Consider the following 20,520-nt stretch of genomic DNA (forward strand, 5'->3'; position numbering starts at 1 on the left):
TATATATATATATGTGTGTGTGTGTGTGTGTGTGTGTGTGTGTGTACTGCATCTATACTTTTATTTACATTCTGTCAATATTGTATATTATACTTTCATATAGCTCTGTTTCTTTAATGTGCTTTGGGAAAATAAACATTATATTCTGTAATATGCTATGCTATGCTATCTAGGGAATATCAGTGACATAACTCATCATTCCACCTACTCTGGCACAGCGACATGCACTTAATATCCGAGCCAGAGTGCGTCACTGTTCACTCGCACAGACGCACAAACATGTTGACACGCAGGACAGACAGACAAAGGCAGTACAGTACACTTAAAATTGAAAACACACATACGTCTCAGACTGTGTCACATTGACATGTCAAACAAGCCGTCGCTGGCCAATGAGGAGTGGGAGAGGGAAGTAATTAGAGGGCGGGAGGTTGGTAGAGGTTGGTGTCTAGTCAGAGAAAAGGCTGGCGAAGGACTTCCGGATGTTGCGAATGGTCTCGGCCTTGGCCTCGTCTTGGCCGTCGCCGCCTCCGGAGCCGGACACGCCGCGGAAGAAGGAGGAGTCGCTGAAGGCGTTGAAGGCATTGGTCAGTGACTGGGACTTACTGGGAGAGAGAATGGGGAAGGAGTCAAGGGAGGAAAGGATGCACACAAGGGAGACAGGAGATAGGAAGAACGGGAAGAGGAAGGATGACAGACATTGGGAAACATTGTCACATTAAACGTAGAGACTTTGACTATAGGAACTTCTAGAACTACACGAGCATATTTTGTTAACCCAGACAAGGACTTTATCAATTGTCTGTGTTGGCAAGATTGATTACTAGAAAGAAATTTGAGGGGAGGTATGGCATCGTTCAACAAAGGAAAAAGATACATAAATAAAAAACAAGTTACAGGGATAAGTCAAAATGCAATGAACAAAAATTGTAATGTGTGAAAAAGTCGTACGGATTACAGGAATAGAATTGTAATGTTACGACCAAAATGTTTGAGGCATGTTTTTGTAATCTTACAAGGTTAATGTCGTACTGCTGCAAGAAAAAAAAGCTTTACATTTTTGGGAATAAAATTGGATGTACAGAGAAAAAAAAACCCATAAAGTGTAATTGCACATCCACTACTTTAGGTGGCAGTGGCGCACTCATTCAGTTATTTATTTTTTAATTTCAGGCAAACTTCAAATAATTTGTAACACACTAAAAAAACATGTTAGAAAAAGTTATTCTTTGTCGTAAGTTGATCTATATTTCTTTTTTTATTTGAGTAATTATTTAATGGTATGCAGAGGTGTACTTATTACAATTTCTTTGACAAATTATACTATTTATAGTCACGTAGGACAGTTAGGGAGAACAAAATATTTTCTTCTTCCTTGGGGGGCTGAGGAAAAAAAATACTGAGAAGCACTAGTATGAGTTCATCATGCTACGAGAAGAAAATTTGAATGTAAAGTAAAAAACTTGAAAACTCATGGCAAAAACCCCATCATAATATCACAAAGAATAAAGTCACAACACTGTGTGAAAAAATTCCAAAGCGTACGAGAATAAAGTCTAACGCCAAGACGCAAAAGTTGTAAAGCTAAGCTAATAAAGGTGCAATGTTACAGGAATATAGCTGCAGCATTGTCGGACAATAAATCATAAAGTTGCAGGACTAAAATCACAATAATTTATGGACAGTATATTGGCCAGGTCTACAACACGGATATATATTTATGACCGCAAGATTTTTCTTGAAAGAAAAAAAAAAAGCTTTCATGATAGGCAGACTAATTTTTGAAAAAAAAAGAGATAAAGAAACTAAACTTTGGCGAAGGTCATGTTAGTGCCACTGTGGCCTCCACCAAGCTCAAAAAGTGGGTGTTAATCGTTTGTAGTGTGGTTGGTTAATTAGGTGAATTATGCAAAAAAACCAACAACAATGACTTGATTTTTGCCAAAAGGTCAAGGGCTGTCTCAATAAGGTCGATGGAGAACCAATTCAGCTGTGTTGACGCCTTGCATTGGGTCCAAATTGGAGCAGTGAGCCACGAGATCCGTTAGATAGAGCTGTGGTGGGAAAAAGCTTGCTGTGCGCCACAGTATGGCACCCACTAATCATGCACAATACTGCCATCTAGAGTAGTGAAGTAAACAGTACTGCCAAGTATGTTGAAGACTGGCCTTGGTGTTGGTCTGCACCCTATTGAATGCCATGCCGGTTTAGCTCATGTGTCAGACTAAATAGAGGACAGAGCACGGTCACAAGTGTGCTGACTACAAGGCTCTTACTTGAGCAGAGGATGGGATTTTGGCTGAGACGCTTGCTGGTCCTCTTGGGGCTCAGCAGGATCAGCGGCAGTTTCAGGCTCAGGGTTCTGGGATGGAGAGGCGGGCTTGGCCTGAGGCTGAGCCGTGGCCGGAGACTGCACATTAGGCGGAGACTCGCTGATTTTGGCTGGTGACTGGACCTGCCCCGCGGCGGGTGACGAGGCAGCGTCTGAGGCCTCAGCGGGCCCCGGGTTTTGAGGGGCGGCCTGAGGTTTGGGTGAGGCTCTGGGAGCAGGCGGCGTTTGGGGCTTTGGCTGCAGCTGCGGCTTGGAGTTCCTGCGGACAGGAGGGATGGGCTTGGCGGGCGGAGTGGGTTTAGACGGTAGCTCCTTTGGCTTTCCCGGAGCTTGGGCCGGGGAGCCCGGGGGCTGGGGCTTGGGCTGTTCCGTGGTAGGGGCTGAAACTGAAGGAGATGCAGCAGTTGAGGCTGCAGGGGAGCCTGGACCTGCCGACTTAGCGGGGGAAGATGGCGAACCTTTGGCCGGTGCGGCGGTGGAGGAAGCAGAATCTGGAGCGGGTTTTGCGACAGAGGGAGCTCTTGTCATGGGGGGAGGCCTCTGCACTGGAGGCTTTGTGACCGAGGCGGACTTCTGGACCGGGCTTGGCTTCTGGGCCTGACCTGTTTTCTGGGGTTGACCTGGAGAAGGTTTTTGGGACTGGGCAGCCTTTGATTGAGGCTCGGAAGATCTCTTCAGTACTTCTGATGATGACTCCAGACTCTGTGCCTTGACTGATGCACCTAGAAATAGACAGAGAAATAATTACACAAGTTGTGCTACATTTACACCATTACATTTAGTCACATTGGAATGATTATGACTGTTCTCTCTAAGAAAAACAAAAATCTATCACCAAAGCGTTTCACCAGCTGACACCAGAAGGGGACAGCAAAACACCACATCAAAAATGGCTTCCAGTTTTCACTTTTAATTATGAAGACGAGTCTTGGCCAACATAAAACAAAGACATTTGATGTATTTTGTCTTTTCACTTATGGATGTTTATCTCCATGAAAATTAAATTGAGTTTCTGGAAACAATGGTCTATATGTAGTCTGATGACGAATGAAGATGAGCAAAAATCAATTTACGCATGACGCTGCAGAAAGTGAACAGAGTGCTCTGATACAAAAAACAAAACAAAAAACAAAATGTGAGGTCAACTGAAACGGAAAAAGTGGACTGTGCTGAGGAGTTTATGATTTGATTTATTTTAATGCTATATATTTGCACTCCAGGTTATCTGAATGAGGTCAACATTCAATTCAGGCTAAAACTGATTTACCGGTAATTTTTGAAAAATAACACCTACTTTTTGGGAAACTCAACACTTTTGACACATCAGTGCATTTTCCAATGATTTTCTTTAAATATTAATACAGCAGCAAGTAAAATAATTTTTGTTGTCAAGTGCAAGTGTTCACAGAACCTTGAGGTTGAGGACGCTGGCCTGTGGTTCTGCTAGCGTCTGCCACTCCGTGTTTAACAGCGCCACTCTGGCAGAGAGAAACAGGGAGGGAGGGGAAGAGCCAATGGGAATGGAATAAAACTGTCACTCTTGGACTGAATCGTCTGCAAGGTCACCTCCTCTACCTGTGCGGGCGCTGTTGTGGCGGTCATCTTCTGGCCTTGAGGGGAACGAGCGGGCGAGCGGGAAGCAGCAGAAGTCTTGGCAGCAAGGGCCTGGGTCATCTTTGCCAGGACCACTTCGGATATGAGTTGGCGATCCTCCGCCTGGTGATCGCCGACCAGCTGCATAGACGAGCCCACCACCTGAGCACACACAATGGAAATGAGAGGGAATCAAGTCAATGTATGTACAGTATTGATTTGTCATATGCAATGCATTGAGATTAGGGCCAACAATGCCCTGCCTCATCCAGTGTTTTTCACATCATTACAAGTATAAATGATGCGACTTCAGGTTTCATAAGCTTACCAGTAAAAAAAAAATAAAAATAAAATATTAAAAAAGTTTTGGTGTTCATGAGGGAGCATTTAAAACTTTCATTTGGTAGTTTCTGTGTTTATGTCGTCATAAAACACAATATTTTGTGAGCTCTGAATCATCGGTCAGAATGTTGAACTTAGCCGCCACTCAACAGGTTCTGTCTTTTTTTTTCTTTCACATGGCTCGTATTGAAAGAGTTCATATTTGTGGTACACATGACTTGCAACTGAAGTCAGCTGGGATAGATTCCAGCCCCCCCGCACCGTTCAATAGGATCAGAGGTATTAAAAAAAAAAAAAAAGATGCGAGGGATATTTACTCTTCCTGGTAAAACAATGAATATCAAAAATCCATTTTAAAAATAAATCGCTATTGTTCTCATGAAAAAAAATGCCATCAGTGTCCCTCTTTTTCAGACGATAGCATAAAAACAAACACAGTGATGGGAGAGGAAATAACAGAAGAAAAGGTCAAGCCTCCTCCTCGCCTCCCACTTACACACACTCTCATGTAGGATGAATGCATTGCTTTCAAATGTCACTGCAGCAACCAGGCCATGGCTGGAGATGAGGTGACTCGTGATCCGCAAAATATGGGTGTGATGCCGTTGTGTGTCAATGTGAGCTCAGGTTCTTCTTCTGCTATTGCTCTCTTCTACTTTAACTGAATTTTCCTACAATTTTCACACCTCGTTTCTCCACAAATTTTCCTTTACCAAATTTACCTTTACCTGGTTTCCCCAACGTTGCTGCTGGTTTACCTGTTAATGACTTTAAGCTCAGTGCTGGGCTTTCCTTTGGTCTGGTTTTACCCTTTTCATGGCCACATCAAAGGTTTTATGGCCTTCATGTGTGAGCCAATTGATTTTTCAGTTATCCCGGTTGCATATATTCTTTTTTGTGAGCAAATAAATGGCTAATTTTAGCAACGCAAAAATGTGTGTAAAGTGCATTATAGTTCTTGATCCTTGGGATATTTTAACAAAAGTGTGTCATAGAAATGCGATTAAGACACCCTGGGAGCTGTTTTAAATTCTGAAAAAAAAAACCCAGAATCTGTCTCTTATGTTTAATATTGAATTTTAGACTGTATTGAGGTTAAATTCAATCAGTTTACTCCCAGGCAGTCAACCTATTGGTCCCAGTGGTGTAAAATTAGGCCAGGCAAAATTAAACGAGGCAAAATTAAGCTTCCAAGACTATACTTGTCCCTCTGACGCTCCACACACATTTTCATCCAGCCAGAATATATAAATACACTCAAGCGGCTTATAAATATTCCTGTCGCTGTTTCGCTCACCTCGGTGATGTAGTCATTGCTGTCCTTGCCGCATATGGCCTTGACGGCGCAGATGTCCAGGCCGCCAAAAATCTCGGAACAGGTGTCGACCCACAGTTTATACCTGCGGTGGATGCCAACGTGCGACGGGACAATGTGAGAGGATGGTGTGACTCCATGCGACATAACCAGACACACCACACCACAACATCGCTAACGCTGCGCTCACTTGTCAGTCATGGCCACTTGCTCCAACATGGCCGAGCCCGTGTTGCTCTTCCAATTACCAGAGATGGATGTTCGCCTGGCAAAGGAGTAGGACAGTGGAACGCTGTCACATTTCTAGTGAATGCCAGCTCCAATTATGTATGATGTCATGACACACACCAATAGCAGCCATAACATTAGGCACACTTGCTGCCTTTTAATGAGAGCAAGTGCAATTGTTACATGATAATGACACTTATTTTGATTGACACTGTAAGAATAATCAATAACAATTGATGTAGTTTAAAAAAAAAAAATTGTTACCGTGGCCATTTATTTACTTACCGGTAACTGGAAAGAGAGGAGGCACTTATAATGAGTCATGCAATAAACATCTCCAATAAAATAAGTCACATATAAGCAGTTGGCCATTTGTACAAATTCATACTATAATATTCGTAAAATTACATTTTCAAAAATGTTTTATACCTATTACACACTCATGTAAGCTTTACAGATGCCACGTTTCCTGTGAAAGTGCATGTGTGTCATGTTCTCCTGCGACTAATGTTGCAATAAGATGTCACATAGTACCTGGGATTACACTAATCACGTGGAACAACCTGTTTTTGAGACAAACAAGCCGTCTATTTGGGGCTAGGTATTCATTATTCATGCACTGTGTCACACTTTGGCATTACATATACACAAACACCTCAAATAGGTGCAATTTCCAGCGAATATGCTCAACCAAGAAAAACATGAATCGGTGAGTGGAACAATAGTGCACCCTCAGTGTAAAAAAAAAAAAAAAAAAAAAAAAACCAAAACCTTACAAACCATTTTAAGTTAATTCATGAGTATTGGTACCTCCGATCTATCAAGGCAGAATTCAAGACTTATAAGTGTATCTCGACTTACATGTACGCCTTATAGTCAGCGCCGATCTTTTGCACCCTGATGTCATACTTGGCGTCGATGAACGGCTCCGTCGTGCAGTAGGTCTGCGTGATGGCCACCACGCTGGCGATATCCTGGAAGTCACTCAGGTTGTCCACTTTGACCTGAGAAACACACGCTGTCTATTAGTATGCTCGAAATGTTTTAACACCGTCAACGGTAGTCAGAGGATGAATGTTGACACGGCGTGTCTGTCAGCTCGATGGTGACTTTATTAGCGTCTCCCCTCACACATACTACGTGACAGGACTACGTTGGCAGATGTCAAAACAAAAAGCCAGTCCATCTTAAAGGATCACTCGCCTTTCCCATTCCAGAGTGGGCGTGTCCGATCTTCACCACGACAGGGAAACTTGGCGTTGTGATCTGAAAAACGATACAACAGTGCACAAAAGAAGCAATAATAACACCGTGGCAACATGTGGATGTTTGGAAAAATAGGGGAGTCAGATACAGAGTGCCTTCATTTGAAGAAGTATTTCAAGAAAGTCAGATAAATATAAAAGGATAGCGCCCACAAACACCATATTGGGTATTTACACCCTGGAGATGTTTTGCTTTCTGTTGCTACTTTGTATGTCCATCTTACTGCCCTCGTTTTGTTCTCATTGAAGAGAAATGCACGCTCTATGGGGTTGGGATCAGGTAACTAACTTAGCTAGCAGGTCTTTCTGCGTTCTCTTCTATGAATGAATAAATGAATGGTTGAATGAATGAAAGTTATCGTTGCACGGAATTCACTTAACAGTAAGACATCAAGAAGACAAGGACCAACGGAAGAAGACAGAATTCCAATCTCCCCCCCAAAAAAATCTCGATTGGGTTGTGATCAGGTGATTAACTTGGCCACAGAGCAATATACAATCTTTGATGTTTTGTGGTATGGTTTGGATCTTGGGGATTCTGAAAGAAGTTGAACTGAGTTCCATCCACACGTCCTTTATCTAATTACATGTCAAAACTCAGCCAGCACCATTTTTGACATGTGATATGATAGGCTTTGGATTACAAATGTTTTCCTGCTCATCAATCTATTTAATTATTGCTTTTTGCCATGCAGATGATTACAGTTTTATTGGCAACAAATTAGTCCGTTTTTGACGACATTTAACACGCCTACGGATGCTCGTGGAGAAGAAAGAAGGCGGTAGGACATCAAAACAGGAGGGGAGGTGGTGGGTAAGGATGCATGTTTTTTTTTTTCTGGTGAGTGTGAGGAGGCTGTGCCTAACTTGTCGAGTGCATAAGAGGCTCCCTGTGCGCGACCCTCTCAGCATTCATGACCAGAGTGCCAGGCGATCCAACTATTGTAAGTTTGTCCGTGTGTCGTCGTCTCGAGAGAGCGGGAGAGAGAGAGAAAAAGTGGGGAGGGAGGGTATTGCAGCTTCTTCTTCTGAAATCATTCCTACCTACAGCTGCTGACACCCGGGGTTGAGGCCCACTGGAGCTATTTTTTTTTTTTAATACTTCCACTCTTCTCTTCAAATCTGAATTTCCTTCAAGGGAACCTGACAGGATTTGCACAGGGTTTGTTTAAGTCGTGGGAGCCAGCGCGAGTATCATCATGGCCGTGTCCCACGAGAGGATTGTGCGTCTGGGGCTCTGGTTGCTCCTCTTGTTGGGAGCAGGCACGGTTGTGGACGCATGCAGCTGCCACCCAGCTCACCCACAGCAGCTCTTCTGCAGCGCCGAGACGGGTGAGTTGGAGAGCATTTGCTACTGCTCAAGCAGAAAATTGTTGAAACAGCCCTCAGACCTCAGACTGTTTACTGATTTGTCTTCTGAGCCCAATTAGAGGGAAGCAAAACACACATCAGTCAGGCTACTGGGAGGGTTGCTAATCTTGAGATCTTATTGGCGTTGCTGCAACAATTTAATTACTCCGATTAAAGCGTACTAAAGTTAAGACCTAAATACAGTCAACAAATGTTGCATTTAAGTATATTTGATAAATGGGTAACTTTTTGGTAAAAATGACAAGTGCGAAAGACTGTCACACTAATTTTAATATATGCGTTTTATATTTTGGCAAAAAGTTACATGCACAAATATTTTTAAACCTGTTTCCAACACAGGAATTACCAATCTTTATTTTATAGCGGATCAGACACTTTGCCAAACTGCTGTTTGCAAAAATAAACTGTCATTCCCTCAGACTTGGGGAAAAATGTGGTGTCAGGAGATCTGTGGTTTTCGCTTGGATCCTTATAATGCTAATATGGGTTAAATTCTACAAATAGGCTCATTTCTTTTCTTAAAACACAATTTGCATTGTATTATTATTATTTTTTTAATTAGGTCACAGACTGGAAAAACATTGTAGGAAATAAAAACAACAGGTGGCTTGAATCAAAAACACACAACTTTGTGCAGTCCTTTTCCACTTTCCAAATACGTTTTCCATTATTTAACTCAAAATGTTGGCTCATGCGAGGGTTATAATCAAGTGACAATAAAATCTTGGTTGTTTGTTAACAATATTCCTCGGAACACTAACGTGACCAAATAGTTGTCACAAAAGAATAAATCCTCTAAAAGTGACCGATAGTTTGCCCTACTTGTGCAGTTGCCTGGCTTTCATAATCCCCCTTTTTACTTTCTTCTTTCTTTCTTTTTTTTTTTTTTTTTCCTCTCAGCACAAGCCAAAACCAACACCGCTGAGTACTTGGCTTCAGCAGAAAGCTTTAGTATCTGGGGTCAAAATATGTTGCAAAATTGAGGCTGAGAGCTGCTTTTAAAAATCTGCACATGGGCTTAAATTGGATCTAGGTTATGAGAGCACAGAAGAGAGAGACAAAGACAGAGGAGTATTTTTTTTTCCCAGCATGGTTGAAATGCTTCCGCTGTGATTGATGGAAGCCAAAGTGTATTGGTGCACCTAAAGCAGCGCTTGATCACGTGACAGCCTTATATAACTTCCTGTTTGTGGCCACCGTGCTTGACGAGAAATAAAAAGTGATTCGGAACGGATGTGACGTGGCCGATTTCACGTTACGCTTTTGGTGAAAAATTAAGGATTCTGTAGATGTTGGGCTTTTACAACATATATGAAATCATGAATATTCTTTAAGATTCAAATAAGATGATTAAGTTAGCTTCGCATGAATCACACAGAAGGTCCAAAGCAAGTTGTAATTATCTAGCAATTAATTAGACCGTGAACATTTCTGTACACTTCAATTAAGATGCCGCAAATACGCGGGCAGCAATGTTAATATTAACAGCACATGGAATTCACTGCAATTAAGAAGTACAGTAATAGAATTTGACAGAGTTGTTTCGGGGGAGGGGGGGGTCATGCCCATTTAGACAGTAAACTAGTATGGCCTGAATTAATGTTGGTGTCTCCTGGTCGATGAGGGCACTGACGATGCCCATGATTTCGATGTGTACCCCTCATTGAAATTATGAATACTGCTAAAAAGGCCTGTTTGCTTACTGCTTGAATCCGTGAAGCAAACCACAGCACCCGGCGTAATTCTTGGCAACCTGGTTAAGATGTGCTAAAAGCCTGCAAATCAATGTCAATTTTTATTGCAGAAGCATACTCTCATACTGAAAATTGTAGACATGCTTCACCCGACACAGACTCAAGCTCCTCCCATGGCCAGCTCAGTCCCCAGACCTCAACCCTATTGAAATTCTATGGTGGCAGCTATAGAGGAGAGTTCAAAGGAGAAAACCCAGGTCGCTGGAAGATTTAGAGAGATTGTGCAAAGTCATTTGTCAAAGCACGCACACAACAGTTTAGGGGGAACACATTTCCTTTGGGGTTCCCCTATCCTGGTTGTTTTTTTTAAATGTCGACTGGTGGCGGCCTTTCGGTTGACCTGACAGTGTCGTGAGAGCCAGTGATCCTTTTGAATAAAGCCGAACATCTGACTAATATGTCATCCGTACAAACCTTGAAAGAATCCCAAGCTATGTCCGTGTGTGCGTGCGTGCATGTGTGTGCGTGCATGTGTGTGTGTGTGTGTGTGTGTGTGTGTGTGTGTGTGTGTGTGTGTGTGTGTGTGTGTGTGCTGGACGGAGGCCAAGGCAGCTTACTCCATCGCTCTCCCCTTCCTTCCACTTCATTTCCATGTCTATAGGCTGGGCCCAATGGTCTGCATACTAACAATATCAGTGTGAAAGACCACTGACAGTGCAGCTTTGTGAGGATGACAAGGGTGCCGATTCATCTGGGCCGAGGGATGTTTTTTACTACATCAGTTCTCATGGTTTTCTAAGTTTGCAATATTATGTTGTTGCGAAGTTCATGCACACTAAATAAAAACAGGGAGGATTTTATTGGTTCAAAAGAGTCCCGCACAACGTTTTCAGCTGTGCGTAGACTTCATTTGTTTTCAACGGTCCCACGCCAAACTTCGGCCTGTTTACTTTCTGCTTAACCTCTGTGGCAGGCGGCCCGTTTAGGCAGCAAATCTGACACATATTCTCAAACTTTATTTACAATAATCCCACACCAAACTTCTGCCCATTTGGTTCCCATTGTACTCTGTGTGGCAGCCCGTTTATGCAACAAACTACTCTGACCTGAAAACAAGACCCCGACACTCAAACCTTTTTAGTTTAGAACGGTGCCGATGGAACTACTGTTTACTTCCTGTCAGGCAGTTCCGTTTCGGCAGCAAATTGAATTGACGGTGCCCTCTGCTGGTTGCTGTCAAGATGTAAACTCCATTCTACTCCCATTGATTTTATAACTGCAAAAGTTGTCTTTTTCTTCACATTTGCTTACTCTGGAATGTATGCCGTCTGTCTGTTAAAGGCCCATTAAATATCCAAAAGCAAATCTTCCCTGAAAGAGATGCAATTCTTCCAAGTTATGCGTATGCGAGGCCTCCACATCATGAATCCACTCATTTATGCTGACGGAAAAGCACTTGACTCTTCTGTTTTTTTGGCTAATTGCTTGGAGAATCTTTCTATCCCTTCCACATTTGGCTGCAGCCAAAGCTCAGGCTGCCAACCATTTCATCTGTACACACGGCAATGCGAAGCCAGGGTTTTCTACTTACCATTAACAGGTGGCATCAAGCCACAATTGCGCTCACGGGAGAAAATTTAAGTAGGCCAGCTCATTTGCCAAAGACTATTTTAAGGATCAATTGGAAGGGTGGGTTAAGAGAGCAGAGTGATCGTCATTTTTCAGTGATATGATAAGATACTCGAAGAAGTGCCTTTAAACTGCCGCATATTATTGTTTGACTGATTGTTCACAAATCAACCAATGAATCAAATTTTTAAGAAGGCATAAAGGACAGAAAGTAGTAGAAGGCGACCATATTTGATATTCTTCGAGTGTGCTGCCTCATCAGGCTGTGGCGGCATTAAAACAGAAAGTAACCAGGTAGTTTGGATGTGGGGGAATTTTTGATTGCTGGTGTCATACAAATATAAAATCTGAACATTTTTATGTGTTATCTTTGTCAGGAATGAAATTTGCTACGTGTATGTATGGTCAGAACATAAATCCGGTTTGGATCTCAATTGCATATTTTCGCATGCAGATGGGAACGGTAACCATATCGATTTCAAATGTTTTTCGTTTTCAAATGTTGATGTTTTTGGTTTCCAAAAGTCAAATTTTGTATGATCAATTCAATTCACCAAATGTGGCCGTTTAAGTCCTGTATTAATCTGTTTGGCAGCCCGTTTCGGCGCCAGTCACAAACTGCCTTCACTGCTACATTACATAGCATCAAGATAATGTGATCTCATAAACAAACTAAAGCTCAGAGCCGAGACCGTTGCTGATTTTTTTTCCACTTTGCTGCTTTAGAATTATTCTCTATTACAGTCTGAGTTAGTTTCATGGCCAGTAAAAGATTTATATTGCAGTGTTATTGATGCGCAGCAAATCTTGATGGACCATCTGCTTGGCTGTGGGAGAACTAGTGGAGGGGGGGGGGGGTTTTGGGTTCATAAAAAAAAAAAAAAAAAAAACACTTTATTTTTTTCAACCGTATTCTAAGCCCTGCCCCTTGTTTTTTTCTGACAGTGATCAGGGCGAAAATTGCTGGGGAGAAGATTGTGTCGCCTAGCAACAGCTCCTCCCCCTACATGAAGATGATCCAGTATGAAATAAAGATGATCAAGGTGAGATGTGCCGTAGACTAGTCCATGCTTACGTGGCGATACATGCTTTATAGCAGTGTGTAAAACTACAGAAAGCATGTCCTATTTGTAGATTTATCGGTCTATTGCGGCATACCCGGTCAGAATAGACTACAAAGTCTGTCTCAATATAAAACATAATGGAGCGGGACAATGACGGTACACTGCATTACAGTATGCCCATAACACCAAAAAAATGTATGTATGGTACACACAATAGTGTGGGGCTGGGTCGTGCTTTATGGCGAGTTGCCAATCTTTGCCACCACGCTCCACCCATGCACGATAACGAAGTTATTTTTAACCGAATTTAGTGCCGCCTTTCTGTCAAGTATGAGTGCTTTCAATTTGGTAGAAACTGGACAAAGGCCCTGAAAAAATGGGGGAAAATGACCCAGAAGGAAATGGCCACCTAGGGCCAAAATGGCAGACTTTCTGTGTCTTCTCGAGCATGTTTTCTTTTCTTCTTCTTTTTTTTTTTTTTTTTTTTTTTTGTGGGTCGACTGACATGAATAACAAACTTCATGTTGCCAATTCAAATTGCCTTTAGGGGCTCAATCATTTATTTTACCGCTGCTCATTATTAAAATTGCATCAAAAAAACCAACATGCTTTTGGCTGCATGATAGTAACTGTATTCTCAGGCTGCTACAAAAAAAAGCTCTGACCAGCTGGTTAACAATGCTACTACTTTTCAATCCGCCTGTACTAGCGTTGCCATACCAATTTAGAAATGAAAAAGCGTCCAATATGTGGAGTGCATGGTAATCCTGCACAACCATCCTGACCCTCTCCTGCGTCTTCTCCAAATGTGCCAGATGTTCAAAGGGTTCGACAAGGCCAAGGATATCCAGTATGTGTACACCCCAGTCTTCTCCTCGCTGTGTGGAGTCAAATTAGACTCCAATAACAAAGCAGGGTATCTGCTCTCAGGTATGAACATTGCTGGTTACACCAGGCAACATTTTTTTTAACTTTTTTTTTTTTTTTTTTAATCAGAGATGCAAGGAAACTTTTATAGTGGATTTTTTGTTTGTGCTGATTCAAAATCTGGCTTTGCCGTTTCTCCAACACATCAAATTTTCATAATATGAATAATAATAATTTGTATTTAGTTATAATGAGGAAGGTATGGTAAAATCCATTTTGTGCACGCTTTATAGGTCAAATTTAAAAACAAAAATGAAAATATCTGCTAAACTTGGTGTGCTAGAAAAAAAGAAAAGCTATGATTGAAATCCAAAATATATTTAGGGACAAATAAAAACATCTCTGACTAAAAATTGCTATTGATCATTGTTATTGTGCCTAACTTGAAATAATCACTGTGTTTTGCAATGCCTTTTAACAGGAAGCATGTGGAGCGACGGGCGGCTTTCCATTGGTCAGTGTGACCTGGTGGAGTCCTGGGACAATTTATCACTCTCACAAAGGAAAAATCTCAACTACAGATACCAGATGGGCTGTGAATGCAGAGTGAGTCAGGACTTTTCATTCTTCCTGCATGAATATTCATATCTGTCATTGGCTCAGGAAATAGAAACTATGACTGAAAGTAGTTTTCTTAATACTTGTGTATCATCCTACCAATATCATTGTTATTAACTATTGATTTTCTTTTATTTTTACTTGCCCACGGTCAAAGGTTACATACAGTCTAATTGAACTGCACGATAAATACAAATAAATACTGAAATATGGTTGGGCAAGACCATTTAAAGATTTAAAGACAAATAAAAGAATTGTTAAAATGAACTCTAAAATATACAGGGAGCCAGTGAAGGGACGCCAGAGTTGGAGTTATGTACTCCCTCCTGTGTGCACCAGTTAGGAGGCGAGCAGCAGCATTTTGGACCAACTGGAGGCACTTGATGGACGACTGGCTGACTCCAAAATAAAATGCATTGCTGTAATCCAGCCGAGATGTAGTGAAGGCATGAATTAATGTTTCTAAATGTTGTTGAGCAAGGAGAGGCTTTACTTTAACCAGCTACCACTAATCGCCACCACATTTGCCGCATTTTCACCCGGTGTAATTAAAAATGCCTTTTTTTCGGCAGATCAACGTGTGCTACACGGTGCCCTGCGCATCCACGGGAGAAAACGAATGCTTGTGGACGGACTGGTTGCTGGATAACAGCCTTAATGGCGAGCAGGCACGGCAGTACGCATGCATTCGTCGCTCCGACACGACCTGTGGCTGGTACAGGGGCGGCCATGCCCCCGAGAAAGACTTCCTGGACATGACTGACCCGTGACCGTCTCAAGATTCCATCTCTGTCTGACTCCTGTCATGCCTCCAGTCAGAGGGATGTCCTGCTTTGGCTCGTATAGCTGAAATATGGATGATTTATGCGTAACATAGCAACAGGGCTGATATCATTTCTGAAAGAGCTCCCGCTACCAGATGGATGCTGCGGCAATGCTAATTAAAGTTTCATTGAATAATCTTTACAAAGCGGTTTTAAAAATGTGCAGAGGCATTAGGAAAGCTTGGCATTACCGTTGACCAGGATTTATACATTAATTCCGAGAAGAGCTTGGTTTCATTTACTTAATATCGCAATATCGAAATATCCTGATGCAGAAAAACAAGTGGACGCTTTTGTGATCTCTAGGCTGAATTATTTTCCCTCTCTATGCTCAGGCTGCAAAAAAAAAAAAAAAAAAAAAAAAAAAAAGCCTTGAACCACCAGCTGGTTAGGTTTGGTGCTGCTGGAGTGCTGATTACAAAAAGGAAGATATTACATTCCTCTTGTTGTAGCTTAACTACACTAATTTAGAATAGAATCAAAAAAGCTCAAAATGTTCAAAGCTTGTGAATTCTTATGAATCCGCTAAAACCCTACACTCCCAGAACCTTTAAATGTCATTTTCTCACAAAATATGCAACAACTGCTGCTAGAACAATTATGCTGCCAGTGAACATTAAAAAATCAAAATTACTTCAGAAATCTATCTGCTTGCTTCCGCAATAGATTATATTGACCATCTATAGTCAGTCAAAGCCTCTAAAAGAATAGCTAACAATAACACCGCTGCTTGAGTATTGATTCCTCCTGCTCAAATTGCCTCAGCAACGTGCTTGCATTTGAGAAACCCACGACAGCCTTAAGCTTCCACGGGCTTAACATAATAATTTTGCAAATTTTACTACACTTGCTGCTAAAACAAATACTGTGCTGCCATTGGACATTGCAGAAATTGACTCATAAATCCGCTTGCTTTTCTTCATACTGTATTAACTCTGGAAAGTCACGTGGACCAGCTGGTTCTGAGTGCTGCTGCTCAAGCTGAATACAACAAGGAGAAGAGCTCCAATTTTAGAAGAGAATCTAAAATGCATCTTGTCACCCTAAAAGCTGTTCAGAGCTTGTGGTCCCTTAGCAACTACAGGACTATATTTCCAGAGCCTTTAAAAGTCATTTTCTGAAAATTAGGTTGCAGCCGCCGCTAAAACAACCACTGATCAGCTACTGAACGTTGCAAATGTCAATTACCTATCCCACAAAAACAAATGAATGTTTGTCTGACTTCTCGGTTCGATTTTTGAAACCCTCTATGTTCAGGCAGCGGCAACAAGTCTCAAAAGACCAGCATTTGTAAAGTCCTTTTTTTGTAAACAGCCACCATTCGCAAAATTGAAATGTCCTGTTGCAGAAAATCCATTACATACTTTTCTGACCTCCAGGCTGGATTATTTTCACTCGCGTTGGCAGGCTGCTGCAGTCTCTAAAGTCTCTTCAGCTGGTTCAGAAAGCTGCTGCTCAAGTCAAATTTGCCATCAACTGGCTTAATTGCATAAACTCCTAGTAAACATATGAATCGCATTTTAAACACTTCTTGTCAGCTCAAACCACTAAATGCACTCCCAGAGCTTTTTAAAAGTCATTTTTTCGCAAATGACTACAGAGTTGCTGATGGCACAGCCGGTGCAAATCACACACAAATAATTTATCTTAGAGTGAGTCCTCCTCTCATCATTTGCATGTGGCTGACAGTTAACACATTCAGTGTGGCAGCAAGGTTATTAGTCATGTAAAAATGTCGGGCATTGAGCTGATTTGCAGAGAGAATTTCAAGTGGGCCGCAATTAATGCCAGACTAATTAACTACGGTTACAATGGAACTTCCCCATGCAAATGAAAATGTGTATATAAATAGAAAATCAAAAATAGGAATTATGTATGAGAACAATTCCAGCGATTGTAAATATTGTACTTCATTGAACATTAAAATGTTTGACATTAACGGCATTTACTTTTAGAGCTTTCGTATACAGATAGATGTGACTTAAATTTGACATCTTTAAAGCATTTTCATTTCATGATGTTTGCTATTAAATGTCCGACACTTCAAAAGATAACATTTTCCGCACATACCGTCAACTCCCTGATCTGGTTATTGGTTTCATAAAAAATACAGTATGACTCATTAACCATCACACCTAAGCCACCAATGAAGTATTACAGCTCAGTATGCTAATTTTACAAATATATATTATTGTTGCATGATTTGTTTGGCATGCATTAATTTTTAACACAAAATGATTATCATAAACTGGATGGTGTTAGTGAAGTGCCATGAAACAATGCATGTTTTATACTGAAGAAATTGTTGCGGATTTGTATTTATGTCTGTTTTTGTCAAAATAGTGCTGTTTTTGTTTTGTATTTCCATGTACCAAAAAAAAGATTGTATATAAAATGTTGAAATGGAATCTTGTCTAACACATTTTTTTGATTTCTCCAAAAGGTTACAAAATGTTTCTGTCATTGCAGAATACTGAAAGTGACTGGTGGTTTGTTTTTTTTTTCGTCTTCAGAAACCTGATCAAGAACATTTCATATGTAGTAGTAAAAAGTTGCAAAATCATAAAAAAAAAAAAAAAAGATAGGAATGCTCACCATGTCCTTGTAGTTGGGGTAGAACGTCTGTTCGATCACAGGGAATTTGTCAGCACCCAGCCTCTTTTGATTATTGATCAATTGGGAAAACTGCAGATAAAGACAAGAAATAAAGGAAAACATACATTAAACAAACGACAAGGTCTGGGCGGGGGGGGGGCATGATAAACTGTGAACTAAGAACTCGTGAATACATTTTGTTTGAGATTTTAACCTTTTATTACTGTACTAGTTTACAAAAAGTCGTGAAAATATTCTCGATGCTTGCAATGAAGAAGCGTAGCACCAGCAGGTGAACAAATACACAAATTAAAATCTGAACATATGGGGGCCCTATTATCGTTCCCAGTGGAACTCTAACCGGCAGACGATCTGAAAGTAAGATGTGTTTTCGGGGAGAGGGCAAAGCTAGCTAGCAAGGCTAACTGCGCCTCTCACTTGTGTTGGGTTAACTGCTGATGCTCACAAAGTGCCCAAATTCTATAGAAGAGGCTTGAGACGGTCCAACATAACCTTTTTACTTGATTAATTCCTGTTTTAGTCACTGCAACAGCCCGTTTAGGCAGCAAACTACAGTAGCCTCTCCTCTGACAATTGCGGCCGTGTAGTCAAGTCCATTCTATCTCCATTGCTTCATGGCATAGCGGCATGATAACACAATTTTATTGATGTGAACATTACACTCCTCTAATTCCCCAGGACAGAAAAAAAAAAAATCACATATTTGTATACTTCCTCTTATTCTCGCTATTAAATGCCAATTTCTTTGTTGATGTCTGTTTGCTGCAAATGTAAGGCTATTAAAATGACTTACAGCCCAGGGTTTATCGCAGAGGTTGTAGATGGAGTCCAGTGAGTTGACGGAGGGGATGCCGGCATACTGCAGTCCAATGATTAGGTTTCGAAAGTCTTCGTTCTGGGCCATGCTGAAGGCATGTTGGCGGACCAAGACAAAGTCTGGCCTAAAGGATCTGATGGGGCAAGAAACAAGGAAATTAAGAGGTGAAGAATGAAATTTTGTACTGTTGGCAATAGATGTGATAAATGGGAGAAGAAAAAAAAAGAGTTTTGTGTTTTATGGCAAGTCTTCAAATTTGGGACGCATACTTTGCCCATACACTATGAAGATAAACTCCAAATTTTTGTGACTTAACATCACTCATCTGTTTAGAATGACCGATCAAGGCATTGATCAATTATCTTTTTTAATTGAGTAAACCTCAGGGTAATGCAGATTCACATTTTCTGTTAACTTTTTTGAACGTTTTCATTTTGATTGAAAACTGAGCGAAACATTAACATTTCATTTTGAATAAAATTTTGGACAACTTTTACCGAAAATTCAAGGGAATTATTTATATGTTTAGGCTAATCAGATGTGACCTATACTTTTTGTTAGGATTTTAAAACAAAGAAGACAAGGGAGTCAAACTAATTTTTGTCACTGGCTACCAAGATTTGAACACAGAAATGCAAAAAGTGAGGCAAATGTAGAAACCAATTTCTGATTTTTATTTTTCCCCACAAGTGGATTAAGGAAATAAAATGTCCACCCCACTGAAACATTTCTGAATTTTTCCTCTGTCCGCCTCATTTTGTCCAATCAGGTTCCTACACGGTGTTCTGCAGTCTGTGTGGAGAATGAAATCAAATCACTCATAATGGAAGCTAAACTCAGCGGCAGGTCAATGTCGACTGAGCACGGCTCTCTTGTTCTTTCTTCATTTATCTCCACATGTGCACCAAATGAAGGCATATTAATAATAAATAAACAAATACAACGCTTAAAAGAGCAGTCTGGCTAAAAAATCAATACAGGGATAGAAAACGTCTCACACGGTGTGACCATCACCAGCTATTTGTGCATCGAGAATACTAATCAGACACACGGAGGAACCTCAAGTGGACGTTGGAGAGGACACAGCAATTAACGGGACAGCCTAATCTCTTCATTACTCACGAGAAGGAAAGGGCAGACCTACATTTTAATCAGATGTGACCAACAAGCGCAAGGTCATTCCAGTTTCCTTCTGATCATGGTTAAGGACTTTGGCGAGAATTTTGTCAGGGTGAGGCAAAGTTGAATGCCTTAATAAATGGACAATTTGGAGTTTGAATAAAACCGGCTTGAAATGTCATAACAACCGCACCGCACTAAGCCTCATTTCAGCCAGCATCAAAGGACTGATTCTGTGTGTGTTTAGCTTTTTTCCTTGGGCTTATTGGAAAACTTTTTTTCCAAAACACAGTAGTAAAAGAAGAAGAAGAATATGAGAAGAAGATGCTTATTTGGGGGTGTTTCTCCTTGAGTTCTAATTCCCGCTTTCTTGACAGGACTGGAGGTTGAGCCAGTACTGTCCAACTTTTTGCAAACAAAGGACTTTGATTTCAAGCCATCTGTTTGCGCTGTTTGTGTTATGTTATTAACAACGTGACACCAGTGGAAAACAATTGACTGTTTGTTCCGACACAGCTTTTCTCACCCAAAACCTCCATCTCGAGCCTGCTAACTAGAGTTTTTAGAGGAAGTGTCAGCATTTGAAATGTGACGCTTATTTTGTCCCGTTGATGACTTGGAATTATCAGCCCTGTGTTTGTCCAAAAAAATGTTTACATGGTTCATATTTAGTGCCAATTAGATGACGTTCCTTGGTTGAGTCCTATTTGATAGCTCCATAGACAGACAGATAGCTAGCTCGCTAGCTAGATAGATATATAGCTATAGCTAGCTACTTCGCTAGCTAACTAGATAGTAAGATAGATAGAGATAATTTACACTCAAA

At 41.0% G+C, this 20,520-nt stretch overlaps 2 protein-coding genes across 2 annotated transcripts in view; one reads left to right on the top strand and one right to left on the bottom strand.

Annotated features, from left to right (window-relative positions):
- Positions 1–6: 6 nt before the first annotated feature.
- syn2b (synapsin IIb) overlaps positions 7–20,520 on the bottom strand; it is a 48,606-nt gene continuing 28,092 nt past the window's right edge. The window contains exons 4-13 of the mRNA XM_019892494.1: positions 18,552–18,708; positions 17,738–17,827; positions 7,014–7,076; positions 6,672–6,814; positions 5,773–5,847; positions 5,565–5,667; positions 3,908–4,087; positions 3,744–3,810; positions 2,277–3,054; positions 7–605 (exon numbers count right to left, since the gene is read on the bottom strand). Coding sequence (XP_019748053.1) covers positions 449–605; positions 2,277–3,054; positions 3,744–3,810; positions 3,908–4,087; positions 5,565–5,667; positions 5,773–5,847; positions 6,672–6,814; positions 7,014–7,076; positions 17,738–17,827; positions 18,552–18,708 — 1,813 coding nt within the window. The 3' untranslated portion in view covers positions 7–448. The remainder of the gene's footprint in view (positions 606–2,276; positions 3,055–3,743; positions 3,811–3,907; positions 4,088–5,564; positions 5,668–5,772; positions 5,848–6,671; positions 6,815–7,013; positions 7,077–17,737; positions 17,828–18,551; positions 18,709–20,520) is intronic.
- LOC109529220 (metalloproteinase inhibitor 4) lies at positions 7,808–16,337 on the top strand. The gene is made up of 6 exons (XM_019892495.1): positions 7,808–8,019; positions 8,215–8,407; positions 12,715–12,812; positions 13,649–13,763; positions 14,182–14,306; positions 14,891–16,337. Exons 2-6 carry the CDS (start codon positions 8,275–8,277, stop codon positions 15,086–15,088), a joined length of 669 nt encoding a protein of 222 aa, XP_019748054.1. The 5' UTR covers positions 7,808–8,019; positions 8,215–8,274; the 3' UTR covers positions 15,089–16,337.

Source organism: Hippocampus comes, unplaced genomic scaffold, assembly GCF_001891065.2.
Source record: "Hippocampus comes isolate QL1 unplaced genomic scaffold, H_comes_QL1_v1.1 scaffold137, whole genome shotgun sequence".
Taxonomy (NCBI): Eukaryota; Metazoa; Chordata; class Actinopteri; order Syngnathiformes; family Syngnathidae; genus Hippocampus; species Hippocampus comes.

Excerpts from the sequence above, each read along its gene's own strand:
- LOC109529220 (XM_019892495.1), top strand. The coding sequence starts at position 8,275 with ATGGCCGTGTCCCACGAGAGGATTGTGCGTCTGGGGCTCTGGTTGCTC. Across the intron at positions 13,764-14,181 it reads AGCAGGGTATCTGCTCTCAG|GAAGCATGTGGAGCGACGGG; the intron begins GTATGAACATTG and ends GCCTTTTAACAG. Across the intron at positions 14,307-14,890 it reads AGATGGGCTGTGAATGCAGA|ATCAACGTGTGCTACACGGT; the intron begins GTGAGTCAGGAC and ends TTTTTTCGGCAG.